Raw genomic sequence first — 23,935 nt, 5'->3', positions numbered from 1 at the left:
CAGCAGACCAACAACAGACAGGATTAGTGTCCAGGGGCTTCCACTGAGGATACTGAGGTCATGTATCCTGTAACTTATCTGGAGGTTCAGGGGGTCTACAATGACACAAAGGGAAGTTTACATCTGTGATTACACATGCATATTATATGAGTCTGACTTCTTGTGATAACTCAATGGTTTATAGATCAATTTACCTCCAGAATATTTACATATCGGGCACTAGACCATAATGTAGGGAGACACAATTTACAGAAAATGACAGTGAACAGTGAAATGAATAAATGAGATTTTGTGATTTCTTTTGAAATACCTAGAAAACCTTACAGTGTTTGGTTGGTGGTTGGTGGTTTATGATAAAGTTTCAACTGATTCAAAATCAGAGTCTTCTTGCAGTCACGTCTGGGTTGAGTTTCCTGTGTTACCCTCCTAAGGCTCTGATGGAAATGATTTGTTAGACATAGTTTGATTATATGAAAAGGATTTCACTTGGCAGCACCAAAGCGCGTATGAACGACTGCATGGATAAAGGTCAACAAAAAAACCCAACTTACGTCTTGGCTCGGCTGGTGAAGTGCTGGCGCAGTACGAGAGCCAGAGTGGAGAGAAACATGATGGTGGTGCACATGGTCCCCAGAGCACACCGCCCTGCAGCTAAAGAGACAGCAGGGTCAACATGAACCATTCATAGTGAATCCACTCACCACAGCAGAGGAGACCTTTTCCAGTCACCAGGTGTTTGTCTCTCCTCTCCCTCTCCGCCTGCCTGCCTGGATCAGGAACGTCGGGGGATTAGTCAATCCCCAGATTAGAAAAGATGACATGGTGCATTATTGAGGCACAGCACTGCTGCATACCTAAGCTATGCTGTGATGTGTGTGCAGTTATTGTTTAGTTCGTAATCTCCTATGAAAAGCATCTACCTATGAGTTTTTGTTGTTGTTTTGTGTTAGTATCTTTAACTCTGCAATCATACAACTTGAGTCTTGAGTTCGAAAGTTGTAAACATGGGAATTCTTCCCATATGACAACAACAAGGCATTAGCATCTGGCCTGCCTGCTAATGATCCCAGCTTGTTTTTGGTTTTTGCCAGCTTGTCTGCTTCCTTTTTGGACTTGTTTATGTTTGTTGAGTGCTTACCTGTTGCTAATGGCAGTCCAGTGGTGAGTTTTTAGCGAGTCAGCAGTATAGATATGACAATGAGGGAAGAAAGATTGAAAATTACATGCAACAAAGGCTTCTGGCCAGACAGAGCCAGGAAACAAGGCTTCACTTTAGTATCTGTTTTTCAGTCAAATTGTCTTGTGACCTTACCTGCTCTGCCTGCCTTTGAGTCCAAACAACACTTATAAGATCTTATACATTTCCCACACATTTGTAACAAACTGTTGGCAACAAACCAGACTTTTCCTCATGATGATCACATATGAAAGTCTCCTGATAAACGAAAGATAATCTGGGTTTAGTAGCATAAATATTGGTAGACGTTAAATAAAAAGCAATGCCCCACAGTGCTAGAAGTTACTTTTTACTGTTCATGTGCTGCTCATACAACAAGGTATGTCCACATGAATCTGTGAATAACTGAGGATCGCCTGCTGTAGCATTTCGAGCCACGTTAAAAGCCGTATCCCACTCAGGCACTTTTAGGACATGATGACCGTTGTTAAGTAGAACAAAACAACAACCTGGCAAGCATAATGAGGATAGCTCCAAGACAGAGAATGGCTATAAATACACGCGCAGTGGATACACACGCGCACACAAATCAAATCCTAAGCCTCCCCATTCTCTGTCTCATTAGGCTGAAGTTATATTTCTTGCCGACAGCCGGACGTGGATATTCTCAAGCCAGTGATGACATTCCCGGCAACAGCGTCTGTGACTCTGCTGTCACTGCTTTGTCATGAAACCTCTGGTGCATGGACAGCAGACAGATGGAAGTTCACACAAGTGGCTGTCAGGAATGTCAAGTTGCAGCGATGTGGCTGTGCATCTCATCTAGCAGCTTTGAGACCAGCTTCATGCCGCCTAATTGGAAAATGCTTCAGGCCTCCTCTCAAGCTTTGTGTTGATGGAGAGCTGCTCGGACTCACCGGGGCCTAAAATTCAGGGGGTTTTAAGTGTCACAGAGCTGTTATTTGTGTTGACCCCCATGTGCTGGCTTAGCCGTGCTCCGGCCTTGTTTGACTCAAAGAATTAGAGGATTTATTGAAGCAAGTTTGTCCATATTTTGAGCAGATGACTCCCAGGTTCCTGTATTTGAGGAATTGCAGTGAAAATGCTCAACAAATAGATGATGGATGCTAGAACAGGCCTGATATTATATTCTTGTCCCAACCCCCCCCCCCCCCCCCGCCGCCCTTAAGGCTAAGCAGTATAGATAATCGATGCATGGATGTTGTTCAGCCAAACACAACAATCACAGGTGCTCTTCCTCTTGTTGTCAGGAGGTTGCACTCAACCCTACAGCTACTGGCTAACTTTGTCTATTAGCTGTTTAGTGCTGGGCAGGTAGTGCACAGCGGTGGTTTTATTAGAGCAAATGAGAGCAAACCAAACAATAAAATGAAAACACTGAGCTGAAAGATGCTAAAAGGCTCTGTAGAGCTGAGGGGAACTGCCTGTAGGTTTGTCACTATGATCAACCTCTTTCACATTACACATCATTATTGACATTAAAATGCACGGATCAGTGGACAGTACAGTACCAATGTACCTCCTGCCACCAACAATACAAAGCTTGTGAATCCCCAGTGGTGACCTCTCACCAAGTTTTACTACTCTGTCAGTTTACTGGTTAATCTGAATATCTCATTACCTGTTGTTAGCCGCTTTGTGTTCTCAGGGTTGTGTGAAGGTAGTTTTTGTCCAGGTATGTTTGCACATCAGTCCCACAGGAGGCGAGGAGCCCGTGTTACCGGCACTCTCTGGAAATGACAATATCTGGCAGTGTAGAAAAATGTGTCGCCATGGTGACAAGTCAGTGTCCTGTCGACCACGCTGTGCACAACGGATACGCTCGTGGGAGAATGACTCTATTTTCTGATTCCCCGGGTGTTGTTTACCTGCTTCACCTATTCCTGTTACTCAAAGCCAGGCAGCAAGAAAGGCAAAATTGATTTCCTGAGATTGGTTCCCACAGGCAAAATATACATCCTCAACCCAACCGTTGCACAGTAATGTAGTGCAAAAAATGCAGAAATTGTACATAACTGAAATTGCCACAGCATGTATGAATGGTTTTTATGACAGTACGTCAAAATATTACAAACTCCAAACACTTCTCTGCATTCAAAAAGCAGTCATAACAAAGTCCGTTCTTCCATTTGATGATAAGATGTACGGTCTGAATAAATTATTGTATGGATTTGAAAAATGAGTGTCTTCCTCCCTGCATGAACCTCCCACTGGAGCCATAGATAGAGTCTCGCCTGGAGCATCAAGCAGTGAACAGGCAACCATTAATCATTGATTAAGAACATTTACATCTCATTTCATTTAATTATCTCTTGTTCCTGAAACAGTGGGACTGCCAAGCACTGACTACCTGCAGGTAGGAGATACATGTGATGCTGGGTTATCTGGGTCAAGTTCACCTTTGGCTGAGAAACTAAGTTTAGACTGGAAAAGGCAGAATAAAACATGCTGATTTGTCCTCAAAGAACAAAATCTTTTTAACAGAAAGAAAAAAAAATCCATTCTCCTCGTCCTCTGCTGCTTCGGTCCTCACTAACAGTAGAAAGTGGCACACGTCACACTAGTTCTCAGAGCTTTGCTGCGGCTTCATGTGTGTCAAAGAATTGATCTAAGAAATACTACTGGTTTAGAAAGCACTGAGCCAAAATACATTTCTGCTCTGCTGCTATGTTATGAACCATCCAGACCTCCTGTGGAGAAGCAGCATTCATTTTCTGAGTGCCACATATCTGCAACACCCTCCAGCTCTCAGCTCCTTTAAATCAAGGCTTAAAACTTCACTGTTTATATGTCACACTGAACAGTTATTTTTTTATTCTTCTGTTTGTTCTGTTTTAATCCAGTTTACCTTCTTTTTATCTTGTTTTTTTCATTATTCCTCTAAATCCTTCTTAGATGTGTCTATTTAAATAGCTTTGTGTTTCTTCTATATTTTTACCTTTCATACTGACTGGGACCTTTGCACTTGTTTTACCTTTATGATTTCATAAATCTTATTTCTATGCCAAAATGATATTGGTTATTGGGGTAAACTCAGCCATCAGGGGTAAACCAAACTGTCTTCCAGAGAAAATCAATTAAAAACATCAGATTATTTTTTAAGGGGAAAGCCATTTTGTTTACTGTTACCTCTCTTTTAAGCATGACAGTGATTGTTGCATAACCTTAGCTAGATATTTACTATTGTAACCATGACAACAAAGGTCCCTGAACCATATCTGAGTATTTATTGTGTCTAAACCACAACCTTCCCCCAAATCTAACCAAGCTAACCACACCTTAACTATAACATTGTCCTCATAAAACCATTGTCAATTCTCTATTTTTTTTCCAATAGTGATTTCCCAAAGTATTTTCAGAAAGTTTTATCCACCTAGGCGAAATGGAAAAATATGCCGAAAGGCTGCAGTGCAGCCAATAGCCTGATCTCAGTGACGTTAATCCTACTCTCGGTCACATTTCAAATCATTCTGGATTAAAAAATATGTTTTGAATCAAATGTACAAATTCTTTTTTTTTTTTTTTTCAGGTGATGTAACCTGAACGTAACATTTTCTGGTGAGCATGGACTAGCAGTTGCAACAGCCTACAAGCCCTATTTAACTTCTGCTTTCTCTTCTTGACTTGAATCTGATCATTTCTGATTTAAGCTTAAATGTTGACATCTAGTATTTGTCCATGTGTGTAGTGAAAACTAACATTAGATGAAGCTAGAAGAAATATAATCAGTTCTGTAAAAGCTTCAGGACAGACAGAGACAAATTTATATTTATTTATAAGTATATTTTATTGATGGTCATGATTCATTTTCACCAGGTCTGCAAAGATACAAGTTTGTGGTAGGCTGTGCAAACATGCTCAAAAACACTACAAAGCCACTGCACTCGCTCCCACCAACAATGCAGTATACGATGACATATTCATATACAGTATTCAAATACATAGATTCCTTCTCATAGATATATTTAGAAAAATATAAAGTCCTAACTTTTTAACTGATAGACAGAAACATTTCACAACAAAAACACATAGTTCCACATGTGCTGTGATGCCCTTATTTGCTGGAAGAGAATGAATGTGTGAGATGGATTAACAAGCAAAGGAAAGTTTGTCTAATTTTCAGCTTAAAATGACTGAAAATATATATTGGATTAAGTCCTGCTGTAGTACACTTCGGCATGCAAGGACATGCCCAACTCAGCCAATTTGATGCAAGACCATACGTCTGTATGTGTGTGTGTGTGTGTGTGTGTGTGTGTGAGAGAGAGAGAGAGAGAGAGAGAGAGAGAGAGAGAGAGAGAGAGAGAAAGTGATAAAGAAATTCAGTGAACTTGATTGGGATGTGTCTGCACATAATTGTACGTGTGTGTGTTCATAGTGTGATGAGGAACATGCTGCATATAGAGGAAAAGGGACACAAAACCTGCAGCTTAGCAAGAGAAACAGTACGTCTGCATTCTGTGTGAGTGTGTTTGCAGATGGGTTTCACACTACACAGTGTTTAATAAACACAACATCGGGGGGGCTTTTAACAAAAATACTCCTGAACTGCGAGCTGCTTGAGGTCTGACCTCGGAGGAACGCAGATGTCAGGAGTCGAGAGAAGAATAGGGACTGGTGTGTATTTAAAATGGATCTTTCATGACTGACAACAGCTTTACTGCCTCCAGAGCTATTTGAGCCAAAGTGGAAATAGTTTAGCTTGAGGTTTGTTTGACTCCTGTGTGTATTTTTACTTACGACTCTCCAGTTCAACTTAAAAAGGAACTTGTTTAATGGGAGCTTTCCATATACGTCTGCAAAGAGTTGGGTGTAAATTTTATTTTATTTTATTTTTACAGATATTGAAACTGAGAGTGGCTGCGATTGTAACTATCACATCACAAGTTATCTTGTTATCTCATGATAACCGTATCCTAACATAGCAGGTTAATTATCTCATTATCTCAAGGAAACAAAACTCTGCTACACTGAGACTATAAGATAACAGGACATTAACTTGTGATAATGGGATTTTTAAAATGTGATAGCTGTTCTTGACTTCCATACACCAATATGCATTAAATTATAATGACACCATGGAGATATTAAGCATATTAATATTATTCTGAATAAATCTGTCAGCAAAATGCCTGAACCATTTAAATAAATCCTTTCCTTTCCACCCAAATCTAGTTTTTTCTCTTCAGCTACAGATTGAAAATGTGCATAAAACCAGGCAGATGGAAATAGACTTAGTGATGATTTAAGAGTTTGGTCTAAGGCAGTGGCTCTCAAACTGGCAGAGGGCACAGAGCCGTTACAGAGGGAGCACATGTGACCAGAGGAAAAGAAGCTCAAGTCGAACAGACCAGCGGACATTTTGACTTGACACACAGGTGTATCTAATAGCACTTTAATTGCTACGTTGCAGTGATTGCAGGATCAGAGCCGTCGTTAATGTCATTAGTTCCACCTGTGCTCGACAAGTAAAAATATCTGCTGTGAAAAGGTCAATGAATCAGAGGTATTTGTACAAGATGAACAGATGTGTGACAGAGAGGAAAAGAAAAAGAGGCGATCTTTCTCTCAAGCAGGAGAGCTTTGTGCCTTCTTATGCAAAGACTGTTTTTTGCAGATTTTAACTTGCAACGGAAACTAATTAGCCAACTAACTGTAAACATGCAGTTCGTATTTTTGATAATAACTCAATCAAATTTAACTTTGCTCCTTTTTCTCTTCAGTAGTTTCCCCAATATTATTCCTGGTTGATAAAAGTCAATCAATTTACACACTGGTGGGGGGTGGCGTAAAATGGTGAGCACTTGGAAAACAGTGGTCTATTAGTGATACTTATCCTTGAATGTAATCGGACTGAATTCATTTTCCTGCAAGTGAATGAATTTTTTTAACGAGAATTGTTGTGAATGGCTGCCATGGCAGGGTGGCTTCGAGGCCATCTGTCCAGTCGTAATTGTTTTTGTTGTCAGTGGCGCGGTCCTAACAGAGGCAATGGGAAGTTACAGTAGATGAATGACCAAATGAGGAGGAGAGGAGACTCATTACCTCCTCATTAATGCCAGATGCCGATGCCAAGGGGGGTTCAGATGGGAGATATAGGACGTCACTCGAGCAGATGCAAACTGAAAATTGGATCAAATGTCCATCCTAAACAGATTTGCTGCTTATGTTTGGGAATTGACTGGAGAGAGAGTCGCAGATGGGGACTAGCAAACACTGGCGCACGCACCGGCGACAAGAAGAAGTTGAGGTTAAGTAAGGTAAAGAAAGTTTGACGGTATGCACAGGAGGGACAGATTACGGAGAAACTATGAGGACATTAATCTGGCACCATTCCTCTTGAAGAAATCATCCACTGTGTTAGAGCGTAGGCAGTACAATTCAAATTATGCATTTCATGTATTTGTATTTAAATGTCACTTCGTGCATTGCATTGGTCAGAAGTCTAAACAGACGAAACAGACTTATGGCGCTTCTAAAGCTGACATGGATTTTCGCAGACCTCCAGTGAGTTTCTAAAGCCCTTAATGGAGCCTTTAATGCAGCATGTCTCTGTGATGGGGTTTTGAAGAGGTAAACTAACTGACAGTAGTCCTGTAAATATTAGCACAGGAGAGGTCTTATAGCATGCCTGTGTGTGAATGTGTACATATGTGGTGACTGACTGTGTCCATCTGCTGATAGTTCTTCACAATGTGTGTTTGTGTAATGAAAGTGATAGGCAAGAAAAAAAAGAACTTAAAGCGTTGTTGCTAGTCCAAGACTTTTAGCAAAGAAAAAACAGCCCTCTTCAACACGTCAACAGATCAACTGTGCCAATGAGTTGTAAACAAAGGCAGAAGAGTATGCACACTTGCCCACTGTACACTTATACAAACAACACCTCAGTAAAGTTAAACAAGACATTAAGAGCACGCAATGCATCAATAGAGAGAGAAAGGGGCTCAGGTCCCCTAAACATGAGGATATACTAGTAGTAGGACACAAAGAGAATCTATTAACAGTCAGCAGCTCCATGGTCCCATAGCTGGGGCTTCAACAACTAACTGCCCCCCTCTCATAGCTTAAAAATCATTCCTTGTCAAAACATTTCTTAATCTCGCTTTCAAAATATCATGAGGTGTATTCATATGTGTGGCTTAGCCAGAAGATGCTTTTCTCACAGGTTTCCACAGAAATGAACTCCATAAAGTAATAATCCGCAACATTTTTGTGTAAATGTGTGTTTCTGACATTCCCAACTGACCATTCACTAAAACTCCTCCCTGAACAGCGACTGTCCAGTCATACCTTAAGTAACTAGGTATGGCAAGCCTGTCAAGATTTTGAATATCTGCACATGTAATGACATCTTTCATTGCTGTTACAAAACCAAAAATACAAGAGCTTAAGTTTACAATGGATGAACAGTGTGTTTATCTGCTGAAATACAAGCTGCAAACATTAGCATGCCTGCTAATTAACTTACTGCATACAGTAGGAACCTAGCGTTTAGACTAAGGACCATATTATCAGCTAATTATGTTATTTTGAGGGGACCAAGTTGTAGTTAAACTTTATAGTACCAATATCTGAGCCAGTCACAGGGGATGTAATACTATTTCATTTTCCTTGAAATATTTTACTGTAACACAGTATTTTAGCTATCCTGCAGTACAAAAATCATTTCTTTTTATTACTTCTACATAGATCTTGAATATTTAGTTTCAGCCTTAGTCCTTTAGCATGATATGATGTAATTGTTACGAACGCTTCAAGGCCCTTGATTTAAATCAAGTCAATCTGAGAATTTTTAATTTGCATCTAAAAATAATTAGCGAGCATGCAACAACTGATGATCTGCTACAGTTTCCATTACACATGGTAAAATCTTCTAAAAATAAAATGAAGTAGTCAAGGAACTGCTTGCTTCAAATATAACTAAGAATTTGACTGACAAATCTACTTCTGTTATCACTGTAAACTGTATACGTGCCACACTAAACTGGAAAGGTTGACAAGCCTAGCAACAGGCCAGGTGAGGCATAGTGGAGGGTCAATTGTCTATGAATGTAACAGACCAGAAAAAAAAAAAAAATCTACCAGTTCATTAAAGCTTTTGGATATGTCTAAGCACTTGGTAGATCTTTAATGGGAAAGATCCCATGCTACAGAGGAAGTGATGTGTTATATATTTTTGGTGGCAGTTTGTCTGCAATAAACAGAAGAAGAACTGGATAGTTAGCATTAGCAGTGATCACCTCCGTGGCTATAAACACACACCAAAGCACCACTTACATGAGCTAAAACTTAAAAAGTAAAATGGCTACATCGTTTGGTGTCCAAGCGATCTCTGGGAAGTGTGATGCAGAAACACCACAGCGACAAAGGCTTAGCACCAAAATGTCACCAACATAAAGTACAGAGTTACACGGATTACCACGTTAATCTCATCCATGTCTGTGAAACCATCCTTGCAGAACCCCTTGCTTTTTTCCCACTCTCCTTTTAGATTTTACATGATCACAAACACATAATTTTTCCTTTTTCTCCATTTCATTAAGTCCACTGGAAACTCCTTTACCCCCTCTTCCTCCTAACTCTTCACACTGCTGAGCTGGAGACCTGGAGCCATCCCACCTCTGTGTAGGCCCCTGTAACGTGCCAGTACACCGCCCCCATCAGTTTGGTCCACACCATCTGCACCTCTGCCGTGAAGAATTCTGGGAAATCTTCAGACAACACCTCCAGCATCACGCCGCTCAGGATCTGGGAAGAGGGAGGGTGAGAAAGAAACTTGATTAACACACAAAAAAAACAGGGAAACGGTATGAAAGAGAGAGTGGGGATAGAGAGAGTGGGAATATGTGACTATCAAGATAATGGCAGGTTGAGGGAGGAAAGAGTAATGCAGAGAAACAGTATTCGGTAGGTAAAGTGGGAACAAAGTGGTAGAGAAAAAAGAAACCAATTCACTGTTACAGAAAAGTGGGCGAGACAGGTGAGAATTGAAAATGATAACAGTAAAACATGAAAGCGGTGGGTGGACAGGCAATACAAAGGGAATGAAAATGACAAAGTAGAGAGAGAGGACAACACGGTTGGGGAGTGGAAAAAGTAGTAGACAGAGAGGGAAAAGGTGAATTTATAAGCAGTAGATGAGCAGTGGTGTCGAAGCAATGAAACACAATCTATGAGAAATGGGGACATGTAGAAACTCCTTAAGTATCACATTTGTGTGGCAATAAAACGGTTACAAACATATCAAAAAGGATAAACTGCATTTTGGTGAAATGTTCTTAACACAATATCCATTTACTTCGCTTTTCCAAAACTTTTGACCACCTGTCCACCTGATCTGTCACCTGACCATGCAACAGGTGGTCACAGGTGATGTTTCTCCAGCCGTCCACTGGCCCTGTGACATACAACAGTCGGCTATTATGTGACCAAAATCGCTTGAGGTGATGAACTTGGAGAAATATGACACAAATTGGCAGCCCTCCTCGGCATTAATGAGCTTTATAGTGAGTTTCAGCTCATCGTTTCGCTGTCCAGCCCACAATTTTACTGTTTCCGTTTGCTCTCACTGCACTCACTGTGTTGTTTTCATATGCACACAGTTAGCGATGAGCTGGTGAACATGAAGCTTAGGAGTCAGATATTCTCCCTCAGCAGTTGGTGGAGACCAAAGACTGAGTAAACAAGGTTTAATAATGTTAATGATAACCAGTAAAAGTTTCAGAGTTAATAATGATATACACTGTGTTGTTCAACAAAACATTCACTACTATCATGACAAAAACAGGTCGTGACAAAAGTACTGAATTATGACCTTAAGAGTTCACCCTTGTCCTTGAGTTCAGGAGGTGCACATTGCGACTAATCCATTTAATGATCTATTCACAAACTGATCAATTAAATCTTAAAACCAATTCTAAAGGCAATCGGGAGTCAACGGTGCTTAAATGGTGGCAGCGTGTTCTCTTCACAGCTGCATTCATGAACAAACTGCAGACGACATTCAAAAGACCTCAAGAGGGGAAGCATATGCTTCTCTCTTCAATCAGATCAAGAGGGAAGCACATTGGATTTTCTCATTGAAAATGATGCAACCATAGGGTCCAAATTAAACATTGTATCTTTAACATTTTTGATGATACTTATTCTGATTCTGTCTTTTCCTGCCACCACAGGTAATCAGCACTGTTATCTCTAGTAACAGCACACTGAATTGATTTAAATGTTTAGTAATATTAATAACTTTGACAGCTGTTTAATTATTCTTTCGCAATCTGCTTCTATTTGGTGCTTTTTTACTTGTCAATGTCTTCAATTCATGAATATTGCTGATTTACTATTTTACTATTTTCTTGCCGTTTAAGTAACACTCTACCAGGTATGGGTTCTAAAATTATTCGTTGTAGTTCTTTTATGTATTAGTATAACATGAAATATGCTATTCTTGTGATCTGTTTAGCATCTGTGTGTCATGTGTCTGATATTATATTTATATACTTAAGGAATAACTCCAGCTGAAAACATTGTTTTTTCTAACCTCTAGTGATTTAACTTCCTCCTTTGTTGTGTAGTGTAGTGTACTGCAGGGTGTGTCAATACATTGTGACACCACTGTTTCAGGTGCGACAGCTGTAGTAAACACTGTCAAACTCTGCTTTCCAGCCAGGTTTCACTGTAAATTACTGCTTGATTTGTAACAGTACCTCCATCCTCCTTCAGTTGCTACTTTCGTACATTATACAGAACATCTGTGATCAAGAAAACCTGAAGAAGCTGGGAGTGATATATTGTCGGCCCTGTAAAACTCTTGTACACTCTTTTGTCGTGTCTGAATAAAGTATAACTTCTAGACTTGATATAAAAACAAGACAAACAGCCACTTAACCATTCTAGATTTTTTCACTCAAGTACAAACAGACTGCATTTGAAAAATAATAATGAGATAAGAGCAGTACAGGAACATGATTTTTTTTTTTTACCTGAGTAGGTTTAAATAGGCAGGAGAATCCCCTGTGATATTAGACTGGTAATGAGAAAATGTCTTTTGGATGCAAATGGGGTACTTTCATAAGTCAAGAGGGGCTGGTGAAGCAAGAAAATTCTTCGAGAGTGCTACTTATGTAGGAAAGAGAGAGCTTGACAATTTTCTTTCAGGGTGGAGTCTGCTTTGTTTCATGGGCGAACCAATCAAGTGGACAAAACTAGAAAGCAACACCCCTGTGGCAAGGTAATTTAAGATTGTTGGTAGCAATAATGCTGGGAAATATAAAAAAAATCACAAAGTGAAACATTGCGTAGCAGGCCGACAAAGTTTGTTAGTGTCAGAGATGGATTATGTCCTGAAGTTACCTTGAAGTACATGGGCTCCACTTTGTGTTTGATAGCATGGGCCTTCCCCACCAGGGCCAGCACTGATGACACCTTATCTGGGTCATGGAGGTTCTCCACCACAGTATTGATGGCGTTCATCACCCTGCGGGCATGGTGCCGAAGCTGGCTGCTTCGCTCCATCTCCTCTGGGTCCTCCATGTCCTGGAACTGGCTGAAGTACTGTTTGGCTGATGGGAAGTTCACAAAGAACCTAAGGAAGAAAAGATGTCCCAATCACATTAGGCTGAGAAAACAGAAAAAACTATTTGCCTTAACAGAATAGCTCTTGGGATTTCAGTGTTGGTTGGCCAACTACTTTGGTCCATTAAAGTCAATTAATCCTATGACTTTAATGAGCTGACCTCTCAGCATCTATGGATAAACTATGGAAAGAATCTGTACAAACAGGTTCTTAGATTATGAGCTCTTTGGTTAACTCCTAATTTTCCATCTGACTTCGCCAGCAGCTTGATTTTTTTTTTTCTTTGTGGTTCATGAAATTTGGTTCTAAAGTTTGTTTCCCTCAGAATTAATTGTAGTAACTTTGGTGATCTTTCTCATCCAGAGCCACCAGCAGGTCAAATTTGTCTAGTAGTGTGGTTTATGACCAAGTACCTGCAAAACTAATGATGTTCAGGCACATCAGTCTTAATATTTAGTGTCATATTTAGTTAGAGCATGAGTTGAAATTATTTTACTTATCATTTATGTGATAATATCTGAAGTAAAGCGAATTTTACAAATATTGAACTCTTCCTACATTTTTTCATCTCCTTTCCTGTCCTAATAATAGGGTACTAGAGGTAGTGAAATACAAACTAGTGTATCTGCTGTATTTGAACAGTGCTGCTCAACATTTTGTTCCAGCAAAACATCACTATTATGGAAGCAAGACGTGCCATTTCATGTGGTCTGAAATTCCAATAATGAGGTGGTTTGTGCTGCCGAATGTGAATAGGAGAAAGGGAGAAATAATCAGGAACAAAATGAGGTGAGGACAGAAAATGTTTTGTGCAAAATATGGCTCATCTCGCCTCAACTTTGGGTCTCATTTATCAACACCGTGAGCACACAAATCAATGAATCCTCTACTTTTAAAGCAAGAGTTTTAAAATTCATGGGCTTGTATAGTTGCAAGTCACAGACAACAACAATAAATTAAAGGTGTGAATCAGCCGGGCCAACTGTCAGGGTTACGACAGGGCCAGAGATTATCATACATAATGATGCGTAAGTGCTGTTCACACCCCAAACAGGACACATTTGAGATGCTGGACACACAACCATCTCTTCACCAGTGGCTCCATTGACTATCTGATACTCTAGAAAAAGAACAACACACAAAACAAACACCATACTCCTTCTCTCCCATCATATTTGTTCAGTGTCACTGGTGAAAACTGTCAAAAAAATTAATTAATGAATTAAGAAGCCTGAAGTAATCTTGTTGTTGAGTAACAGAAATTGAAATAAAAATTGGTACACCTTTCAAATCCTGTCCCTTTTCAGCAAAGAGGTGAGCAGGCTAGGTAAATGAAAAATAACAGTTTGGATTTTCTTATTTTCTTTACTGTCTTGTTTATATTTTTCATGTGAAGAAAGGCTAAGAACCATGAGATGAGGAATTAGATACGAGCAGAGGGAAGATGCTCCTGCTGTGTATAATTTTTCTGTCATGTACTGCATTTCTGGAGGAATTTCACAAAGAGCGAAGGAAGTAAGATACGCTTTAAAATCCCAAAGACAAGACAGCATTAAAACCATGAACCAAGAAATACATCTTCACTTAACGTTGTTGTTACTGTTTATTCTTGAATTGTTGTTGGCAATAAAAATGACAGCTATGACATCTATTAGGCTCAACTGGGACAAATCCCTTTAGAGTCCCCACAATAAATCCAGTGGAAATCTGTTGTAATGGGAATCATGCATGTACCACATCATTTGACCAGAGAATGTGGGGATTCATACTTGAAAAATTGGAATTTAACTGAGAAATGAATGACCCAAGGCTACACAGTCCCTCGTTTTCATCTTACAAAAATGGAGTCAAACAATGCAAACGATGTCCTGAAGCCTTTAAATCCACAGCATGACATAAATTCTGATTAGTCTCATGTAATTTTTCTTCCTTAGGAAGTATTTAAGTGCAGTTTATGCACTAATGCACTATGCTTTTCCATGTGTGTAAAGTGTGTAATCCATCTCTGCAGCATCAGTATGACTGGAGCTTGACAGAAACCTTTACAGTGGCTCCGATGAGACCCTGATAGTTAAGACTGATCAGCCTCATTGAGTGTAATGTGGTGCAGGTGTGCTGAAGAGAGGTGTTTAATTTTCAAGCCTGTCTGGTGCTGTTTGTGAAAGACATAACTGAGGGCACAACATTAACCAGATTAAATAGCTGTACAAACGCTTCCACACATACTCACGAATCTTACCAAATCAAGCTTTAGTCAGTTATCCCTGTTGAGTGCAGCAGACATACTGAATACTTGATCATTGTTTAGACTGAACCATTTGCTGCTCTATTCTTTAGCAGAGCACCAATATGTAACTTTTGCTGAGCAGCTGCAACAGTAGCCTCTGCAGTATAAGTGGTAATTACAAGATGCTGGTGCATTAAATTCTGTCGGGCTCCGAGTCTGCGTGTGTACAGAACAAACGCAAAATTCATCTAAAGGGTTTGAAAATGAGTGAAAGAATTTTTGAGCTAGCTTCCTCTGCGTGTCACATTGTGTTGTAACATTCTACAGAGTAAAGTATTAGAGTATTATGATCACTTTTTGTTGAAATGAGTAGCTATCACTCTGCTGGTTAACAGTACTCTAACAAGTTCCTTTTTAATATCAGTAAACCGCTCAAACCAAGTTAGTGTAGCAGTGTAGAAAGAGGCATCCTGGGCACAGAGTGTGAATGAGAGACACATTCATTCTCCCTATTACAAGTCAGTATAACATCAAAATGATTTTTGAAGCTTTTATGGTAAAATTGTTACATAATGTCACTTTAATCTGACAAAATTTAAGTCTTTAAGACTAACATATAAAATTTCCATTTACATAACACACTGTACATCTGAAAAAGCATGTATAATGTTATGAAAGGTTTGGTTTGTCCTTAATTGTTAATATGATAATATATAATATAACAATATTTAATATAATAATATATTTGCTTTTCAAGACAGTAGGATTCATCCTCTGAGCTCTATGAATGTCTGAGCCAAAGTCCATTGTGATCTATCTAAACAGTTGTTGAGATGTTGCAGTCTGGACCAAGGTGCCGGGCCCTAAAATAGATTTAGGCTTTGATGAAAAAAGTAGTTCAGTGAGCCTGTCCTGAAATGCTCCTACAAACCTGAGAAACTGTTTCGACTGTTGTTTAACAGAGAAAATAATTGGTCCTTGCCAAGCTTTTCAAAACTCTGCTCCTCATTTAAGACTCTTGATGTGGAAGAAAATGACACTTATCTCTGATGTGTCTGGATTGTGTTTAAGGTTCTTTTTTTAAGGAGTTATTTTAGTTGCAGATGTAGTAAATTCCATTCTGGAGCCACCCTGGTAGATGTAAGCGGAGAGATAAACAAAGGAAAATGTAAATTGTCTTCTGGGATTCTAGTTACGAGGATTTGTTATGATTCAGGGGTTTGACAGTTTTCCTCACAGCCGACTGCGAGCTCAGGGCAGCTCAGTACGAGGGAGGAAAGAGTGCATGCCAAAGGAATAAGAAAGTTTCCACAAGCTTAGCTAAAGGGGTTTGGGGAAACATTTGACAGATTAAGTACAATGACAACAACAATGCAGAGTATAGCTAACACAGAGCTTTAGAACTTTACAGACAAACACTGACTGAAAAGCAGATGGATTTACATGTGTATACACACACACACACTTGCTCTGACCCACTTTAAATCTTGTCAGTCCTCCAGCTGACTAGAATTGCTAGTACAGTTATTTCCCAGTTGGAGTTTGGCCCTCGGCAGCACTGCTACACTACATCCACATCCCCCAGATCCTATGTCATGCTAGGCATACAAAGGCTCAGCTTGCCTTGGCTCTACCAGCTGTCACGATACATACACACACTTTTTTCCTTGGTGACACGAATAATACAGACTGTCTAGTAGCTCTTGTTCTGCTCAGACAAACATGAAAGTTAACTGCAGCACTTTAAGAAAACAGGGTGCTGCTCTGATGCTTTCTTTGAAGAGAAAAAAAGAGTCCTTTTTGTGCCTGTCCTTTTGTGTTAGAATGATAAATGTTTAATCCCCTCCAGCCAAGGCATGGTTTTACACTACATTGAAAGAAAATATGCAACAGGCACATCACCAAGCACAGGAAAGCTTTTTTGCTCTGGTGTTTCAATGTCTACAAGTCCCTATCATCCCTTTAAGTTGGATCCCATGACCCTTGGAATTTGGTTTACCAATATTGTACAATGGGACGTATGATTTCTTAGAATAAAAACTATACTGACTCCTTTGGGGTTTGACCCCTGGTCTGGTCACCTCACATTTTAAACACAGGCTGCAGGTAATCCCAAAACTGGTGTTGTTTCCATGCAGTAGTTAAAAACTACAAATGTCAGCCTTGCTAAAGGAAAAGACAGAGGCTCACCAGTCATTAGAATGCATCATCTGGGAACCATGAATATCTGCACCAAACTTGCTTGTCTGTACAAAATTTCAATCCAATCAATAATTGTTGTTATTGATGTATTTCAGTCTGGACCAAAGTGATTCACTCATGCCGCTAAAAACATTGTGATAACAGCGAAAACTTGATCCTCAGTATATTTTAGAACTACATTTCATGTATTTTGAGTCACGGTGGGAAACATTTCATCCCTGTGTGAGACGAGTACTGGTGTTTAGTACTTTGGAGAGCTCTGAACACATTCTTGCACCTGTTTCTGCATTTAAATGAAGTCATCAAAGCCATTAGTGGGGCTTGTTAATCACACTTTGATTAGACTGGAGGGGTTTTTTATAATTCTTTAGAGCCCCATGAACAACCTTGAGCCTCACTGCTGGAACTTCAAGGACGTCTTTTTCACAAGGCAGACTCTGTGGCTCCATACTGTGTCTTAATTATTGACAAATAAAAAGCAACCCACATAGACTTGATTTTAGAAGGCTTAGAATAAATAAAAAATAAATATGACCAAATTACCAATTAGTCAGTCAGTTAACAATAGGTGCTTTGCATTAGTGAACACATTTTTTATTGAAGATCACTTCTGCAGTGGAACTTATCTTGTCCTCTTCCAAGGAACAGTTCATATTCATTAGCAAAACAGCTTCTCATAAGATAATGGTTTTAAAAGATATGGGGACAGGAAAGGTGTTATACCTCCTTGGGAAACTTTGTTGGTGTCTGTCAGTTAGTCTCTTTGGTTCAGACAGAAGAGTTTTTACAGTTATTGGATGGATTGACATGAAACTTTGTACAGATAGTCATGTTCCCCAGAGGATGTGTCTTGCTGGTTTTGGTGATTTTCTTTTTTTTTTTTTTTCTCTAGTGTCACCAGCATGTCAACATGTTTGGTTTAAGTAAAGATATACAGTAATCCAATCCCATTTGTGAGTCCTGCTGCAACATCCTGTTACAAATACACCAGGAAAATACCTCAAATTAATCAAGTGAGATTTTCTCAAAATTCTGTTTCACTGTGACACTTAAATATCCTCCGCCTTATGAAAACGTGCTTGAATCTTCCCATGAGCGCTACACTATTTGAGTCAAAGTACACAGGGTTTGATTGTATTCACAAAGCTGCCATATGCACTGTTCTGCCGACGCCTGGGGTGCTCTCACTCTTTGGTGCAATTGCATTTGTACGCATTGGTGAGATCAACTGCGGCTATATTGTCACTGTCTATTCTCTCAATGCATCCAGGCAGATAGATCGACGTAAAAATGCAAATCCATGTTCACATGGGGCGATGCTGTGCGCTGATCTCAAAAATAAGATCTCAACCGTGCAAGAACCCTGACCCAGTGTCAGCCTCAGGTTATGTTGGGTAACTGAGGAACAGCCAGCCAACTGTTGGTAATTACACTCTTTGTGCATTGCACAGAGTAACAGAGAATAATTAAAATGTCAAATAAAGCGCTACAACAATCGAAGTCAAATCAGTTAGTAGATTGACAGAAAATTACTCGACAACATTTCTAACTGCTTCAGCATTTAAGTCTGAACTTGGACTTGGACAGAATCAAGTCTTTCTTATCCAATATTTCAAATTATCATTTGTTTATAAAGCAAATAAACAAGTTTCCCAAAATGTTTAAGTTAAAAAAAATAACTTGTGTATATCCTGTTATTGTTTATCTTGTACACTTTCAACACATTCTGTTGCTCCTTGGCTGTGAGAAGCTAGTTGTCAATATGTATCAACACCAGAGTCTGCAAAGCAAATTTCTGGATTTGTAATGCGCTCGGCAGCTTTGACATAATTGATTTTGACGGTCATCAGGATGAACTGACATTTGGAGGGAAGAAGGATGTCACTTTTTCATCAAGGGAGGAGAAAATGTGGCAAATTAGGGAAAGAAAGATATGTAAAGAATTGAGAGGAGTGACAGAGGAGAAGACAGATAGTGAAGCATGGAGGGAGACATTTAAGTGCCAAGGCTTGTTGCTGTTATCCACAGATAAGAGCACAAGACACACATGCACGCGCACAAATGCGCACACACACACACACACACACATGCACACACCACACTAAAGATGCTCTCTGCCCCTTCCGCTCTCTCCCCTCAGGGAATCTCATCACCCCAAACCAAAAATCAGTTTGTCTCACTCACATTGGTCTCCTTGACTACGACTCGCTGTCCATTTTAACAAGCCCTTATGGGCTTCTTTAGTGTAACACTGAGACAGTTTAGCTGGGGACATTCAAACGCATCAAGTCTTTCTTGTGTGATATATAAATATATAAACATGAAAAGAAGCAGGAAAAACACAGTCAAGCTGTGTTACATCCAGTTGGTCTGCAACACTTTGCAGTGAAGCTTCACAGAGAATTACTGACTGTTGAAGATTATAGGCTCTTGGAAAAAATGTTTGATTTCCTGTTTACGGATACATTTTGACAACTTAAGAAGACAGAAGCAATGGATGAGCAAGAGGCATTGATAATAAAAAAAAAAAGGTGCTTATACAGTATATCCAAAGATGGAAATTTATGACACCTACACTCTCTTCTATACATGATTTATACCCAACTCAAATATAAATACTTGAGGAACAAATTACAAATTCAGCTTATTAAGACGTGTGTTTTGTCAAAGTGTAAGACGATGTGGACTATGAAGTATTTCTTCAGCATTTTAATGAGAGAGGAATGCGATGTTCCTTCCTTCCCTACACTTGTCACAGTTCAGTTATTGGTGAGAGGTTGAGGGAATGGGTGCAGAACAGCATAACAGCATGGTGTGTGTGTGTGTGTGTGTGTGTGTGTGTGTGTGTGTGTGTGTGTGTGTGTGTGTGTGTGGCCTATGCAAAATGCAGCCTCCATTAATTGTTATCACTGGGTTTCCTACGTCGTGGGTGAGGATCTGTCGCTGACCCATCTTGATGCTTAGACACATAAATTACTCTATATACAAGCACAGAGCATGAACTTCTGTGTGTGTGTGTGTGTGTGTGTGTGTGTGTGTGTGTGTGTGTGTGTGTGCCTCTGCATATTTCTTGTCCATGAACAAAAAGCGTCCCTCAAAATATTAGTGACATAAAAGGAATAGTTTTTCATGCTGTATGTAGGGATTTCATAATGATTACAAATTATTTTGCAGCCTATACTCAGTGATGACTAAGGCAATATGAATCCAAATTTATGATCTATATGTTTCACTGCCCTCTCTGGTTAAAAGTCTCAAGTCTGTACCTGTAACTCCACCCCACAGTGATGACACAGTGTACCGACACACCCTGGTGTGCACTCCTACATCACTGCAGCAGAGTAAGGAGATAAACCCCTGGGCATCAGTAAAATCAAGATTTTTAACTGCTGTTAAGTTCTGGCTTTGTTTTTATGGGGCCTTTGTAAACATATAACATGTGGTTGTTCATTTCTCCCAAGATTTTTATAATATGCATATTATACACAGCAGTATGGGGTGTGCTGAATAGCAAATTCGCTAAGTTATTTTTGGTGCACAATCAATAACCACTGCAGGGTCATGGCCAAAAGTGCTTCAAATGTTCACACTAACTGGAATAAACAGATTGTGTTTAGTTATAATCCTTGAGATAAAGTGTGACATTGTAAATGGTTAGGTCAAGGTTGAGGTTAAAGATCACTGAGGTTAGATGAGAGTTTGACATGGTTAAAGTGAAGACAAAAATCTGTGAAACTTCAGTTCAAAATGGCCACTGTTGTAAGTAAGTAATATGGTAAAGGCATCATGGATGGAGACCATGATCCAAAATGGCTCCTCATTCTTCCAGTTAAAGTTGCTCATTGAAAAGGATTTCCAGGTTTCCTCAGGCTTCTGGGTTCCCTGCTCTGGCTGAGGCGACTGACATCCTGCTGCCTCCACACACACACATTAATGACACAGAAATAATTAACTACAGTGCTCTGTAAACTGTGCAGCTGGCGAATAGGTCAGTCCATTCAGAAGCCTCTGGAACAAATAATTGAGAGACGTTCATAGCTGTAAACCAGCAACCACCAAAACAGCAGCACAGTTACCTTTATTACACTGTGCACTGCCTGTTTCCTGTCAGTGCCAGATCGTTAATTTCAGCAGATTCCCTTTATGCACTAGAAAAAACACAATATTAAATCATGAAATCATGAAATCTGAAATCATGTGGAGGAAAGTTTCAAACCATTTTACTCAATTTTTAGTCTAGTACACCTAATACTTTCCTGAGTTTCTGGTGCTGCTGATACCTACGCTTCTGACGCACTATTCAGATGTGCCTCGTTTGTTTTTCTGACATTTCAAATACTGTATGAAACATTTTGTTGCTACTGGTTACTTTTCACGTATGTGATCACTGTGTTTCTTGGTTATTCACAAGCAAAGCAAAGAGAAAAGGAGGTTGTTGAGAAAAACCTTATACTAAGTAATTCTCCATTCACATTAGCAGATATTTCAAACATTCATTATGACCAGTCAGGTGAGTTTTTAATGTTACAGGAGAAAACCCACAAAAATGTTTCTTAATGCACAATAAACAGGTTTGGAATTTGTGTTAAAAAAAGATTAATTTTTAACAAAAATCTACAATTAGGCGTCATTAAAGATTTGCTTTGCTGATTTTGCTGAAAAGACCTCTGTTCCTTTGCCTTTGTTGTGTGTTTGATGCAAGTAGAAACAAGATGAAGACTGAAGAAGACGGAGGACAAATAAGGAGAGAGTGCTTTACTTTTTAACCACTAATTATCAAGGATGCACTGGATTAATGGCAGAGAATTGATGGAAAGTGCCAGGTTTCACTGTGAGAATAAAGCGTCTACATCCAAACAGACCTGCAGACAGAGAGAGCTCAAGCAGCGGGGAAACTGAACTGCGTTACATCAACACACGCAGCCTTGAACTTAAGCATCTTTGTCTGTGAAGATGGGTTTACCACTCTCTTGTCGGTATGTTGACTCAAGCTGAGACAAATTTGATTTTTCACAGAGACAAACTCACCTTATGAGCACAGACACCCCCACATCCTCGCAGTTCTTGTAGACGTGCCCCCACGTGTCCTGGATGATCTCCCTCTCGGCGTCGGACAGCGGCTCGGCGCGCTCCGGACGGTCCTCGCACTCCACCTCTCCTCTCCGCACTCCCAGCAGCTGCGGGGGTGGAGGTGGCGAGGGCGGCGGCGGAGACTCCCTGCGAGACATCCCCCTGCGGCGCAGCAGCCCGGAGGCTCCCAGCAGGGCTCGCGGGAGGTAGGGAGCAAGGGAGGGGGGGAGGGAGACGGAGAGCTGAGACCCCACGGCGGGAGCTGGGAGAGGAGAGTCGGGGTGAGAAGAGGAGCAGAGAGGAGGAAGAAGAAGAGGAGGAGGAGGTGGAGGAGGAGGGGAGAAGGAGAAGAGCGGAGGCAGACAGCGCTCACAGCCAAAAAAAGAAAAGGGAAAATGGAGCGCCCAATCCCCCCACTGCCACCTACCAAGCTCTCTCACTCCAAACTCTCCCTCACTTGTCCTCCTTCCGACTAAAAACTTATTTCCCTCACTGTTTTGCCCCCTCTCTTGTCTTCTCTCCTCACTCCTGCCACTTTCCCTTCTGTCCCCCTCTCTCCCCCAGTGAGGGAGATGCTTGTCAGTGATGCTGATGTTGCTCCTCTTGTCACTTCTACTCTCCCTCTCTCTGATCCTCTCGCTCTGGCTGAGGAGATGAGGCGTTCGGAGGCTGCGGTGTATGTGTTGTGAGGACCTGATGGAATGAGAGCGGGGTGGGGAGAAAAACAGAGAGAGAAAGAGAGAGCGAGAGAGAGAGAGGGGTGGAGAAATCTGGAGATAAAGAGGGGGAGAGAGAGAGAGAAAGAGAGCGTTAAGGGTCTCTCATCCCCCAGCACACACACACACACACACACACACACACACCACACACACACACACACAACAGACACATATTGTCTGTTTTAGACAAAAACATGGATGTATCAATGATTTTCTTATTATCATTTTTATAATTATTATGGAGACATTGTCTCTGTATGTGACCAAAATCTGAAAAACCAGCTTCACGCATGCAATACTGTTTTTTGTGTTGCTGATTCTATCCGATTAAAGCTACTCTACATATTTTCAGTAACAATGGCTCAAAGTATAATATGAAAGTTGTTACTCACAGAGATGAACCCACGGAGGATTTACAGCTGACCTTTCCCCCTCAGCCCTACAGAGTGTTTCAGTGTCTTTCAGCTCACTGTTTTGGTTCACGCTCACAGCTCTAGTCAGCCTCGTTTCCAGCAGCAACAGCAGCAGGCGGTTGCAAAAAAGGTCAGATAAAAGCACTACACACTACCTGCTCAGCAGTAAACAGCAGACAGACACAGTTTGAGACTAGCTGGTGAACATCAGTGGAGCATTCAGCAGATAAAGATACAGATATTTCCCTGGTGGAAACCAAAACAGAGCTAAAAGGATAGTGACTGTCGCACATTTGACAAACTATAAATAAAAGCTTATTTTAATCCATGTGTAATGGCTGTGTAGGCAACTGTTGCTTTAAGATGTTTGTCATATTAAACCTGTTAGCTGTGGTTTTTTGTGTTTTTTTTTGTTTTTTTTTTTGGGGGGGGGGGCACTTGAGGGCAGTAGAAACAAGTTGTGAACACAATATTGACATATCATCAGTCATTTTATCTTAAGTCCCATTTCAAGTTGATAAGGCAACAATATGT

The 23,935-nt window shown here is 40.3% G+C and overlaps 1 protein-coding gene across 1 annotated transcript; it reads right to left on the bottom strand.

The window, feature by feature from the left end:
* Window positions 1–5,927: 5,927 nt before the first annotated feature.
* Window positions 5,928–23,076, bottom strand: cygb2 (cytoglobin 2). Its single transcript, XM_018665012.2, has 3 exons — window positions 22,228–23,076; window positions 12,548–12,779; window positions 5,928–9,946 (listed from the first exon to the last, which is right to left on the bottom strand). The coding sequence occupies exons 1-3, from the start codon at window positions 22,425–22,427 to the stop codon at window positions 9,782–9,784; spliced, it is 597 nt and encodes a 198-aa protein (XP_018520528.1). The 5' UTR covers window positions 22,428–23,076; the 3' UTR covers window positions 5,928–9,781.
* Window positions 23,077–23,935: the final 859 nt, after the last annotated feature.

This window comes from Lates calcarifer, linkage group LG5 (assembly GCF_001640805.2).
Source record: "Lates calcarifer isolate ASB-BC8 linkage group LG5, TLL_Latcal_v3, whole genome shotgun sequence".
In the NCBI taxonomy this organism is placed as follows: domain Eukaryota; kingdom Metazoa; phylum Chordata; class Actinopteri; family Centropomidae; genus Lates; species Lates calcarifer.
Note: the sequence above shows the minus strand (reverse complement) of the source record. Positions and strands in the feature narration are given on the sequence as shown.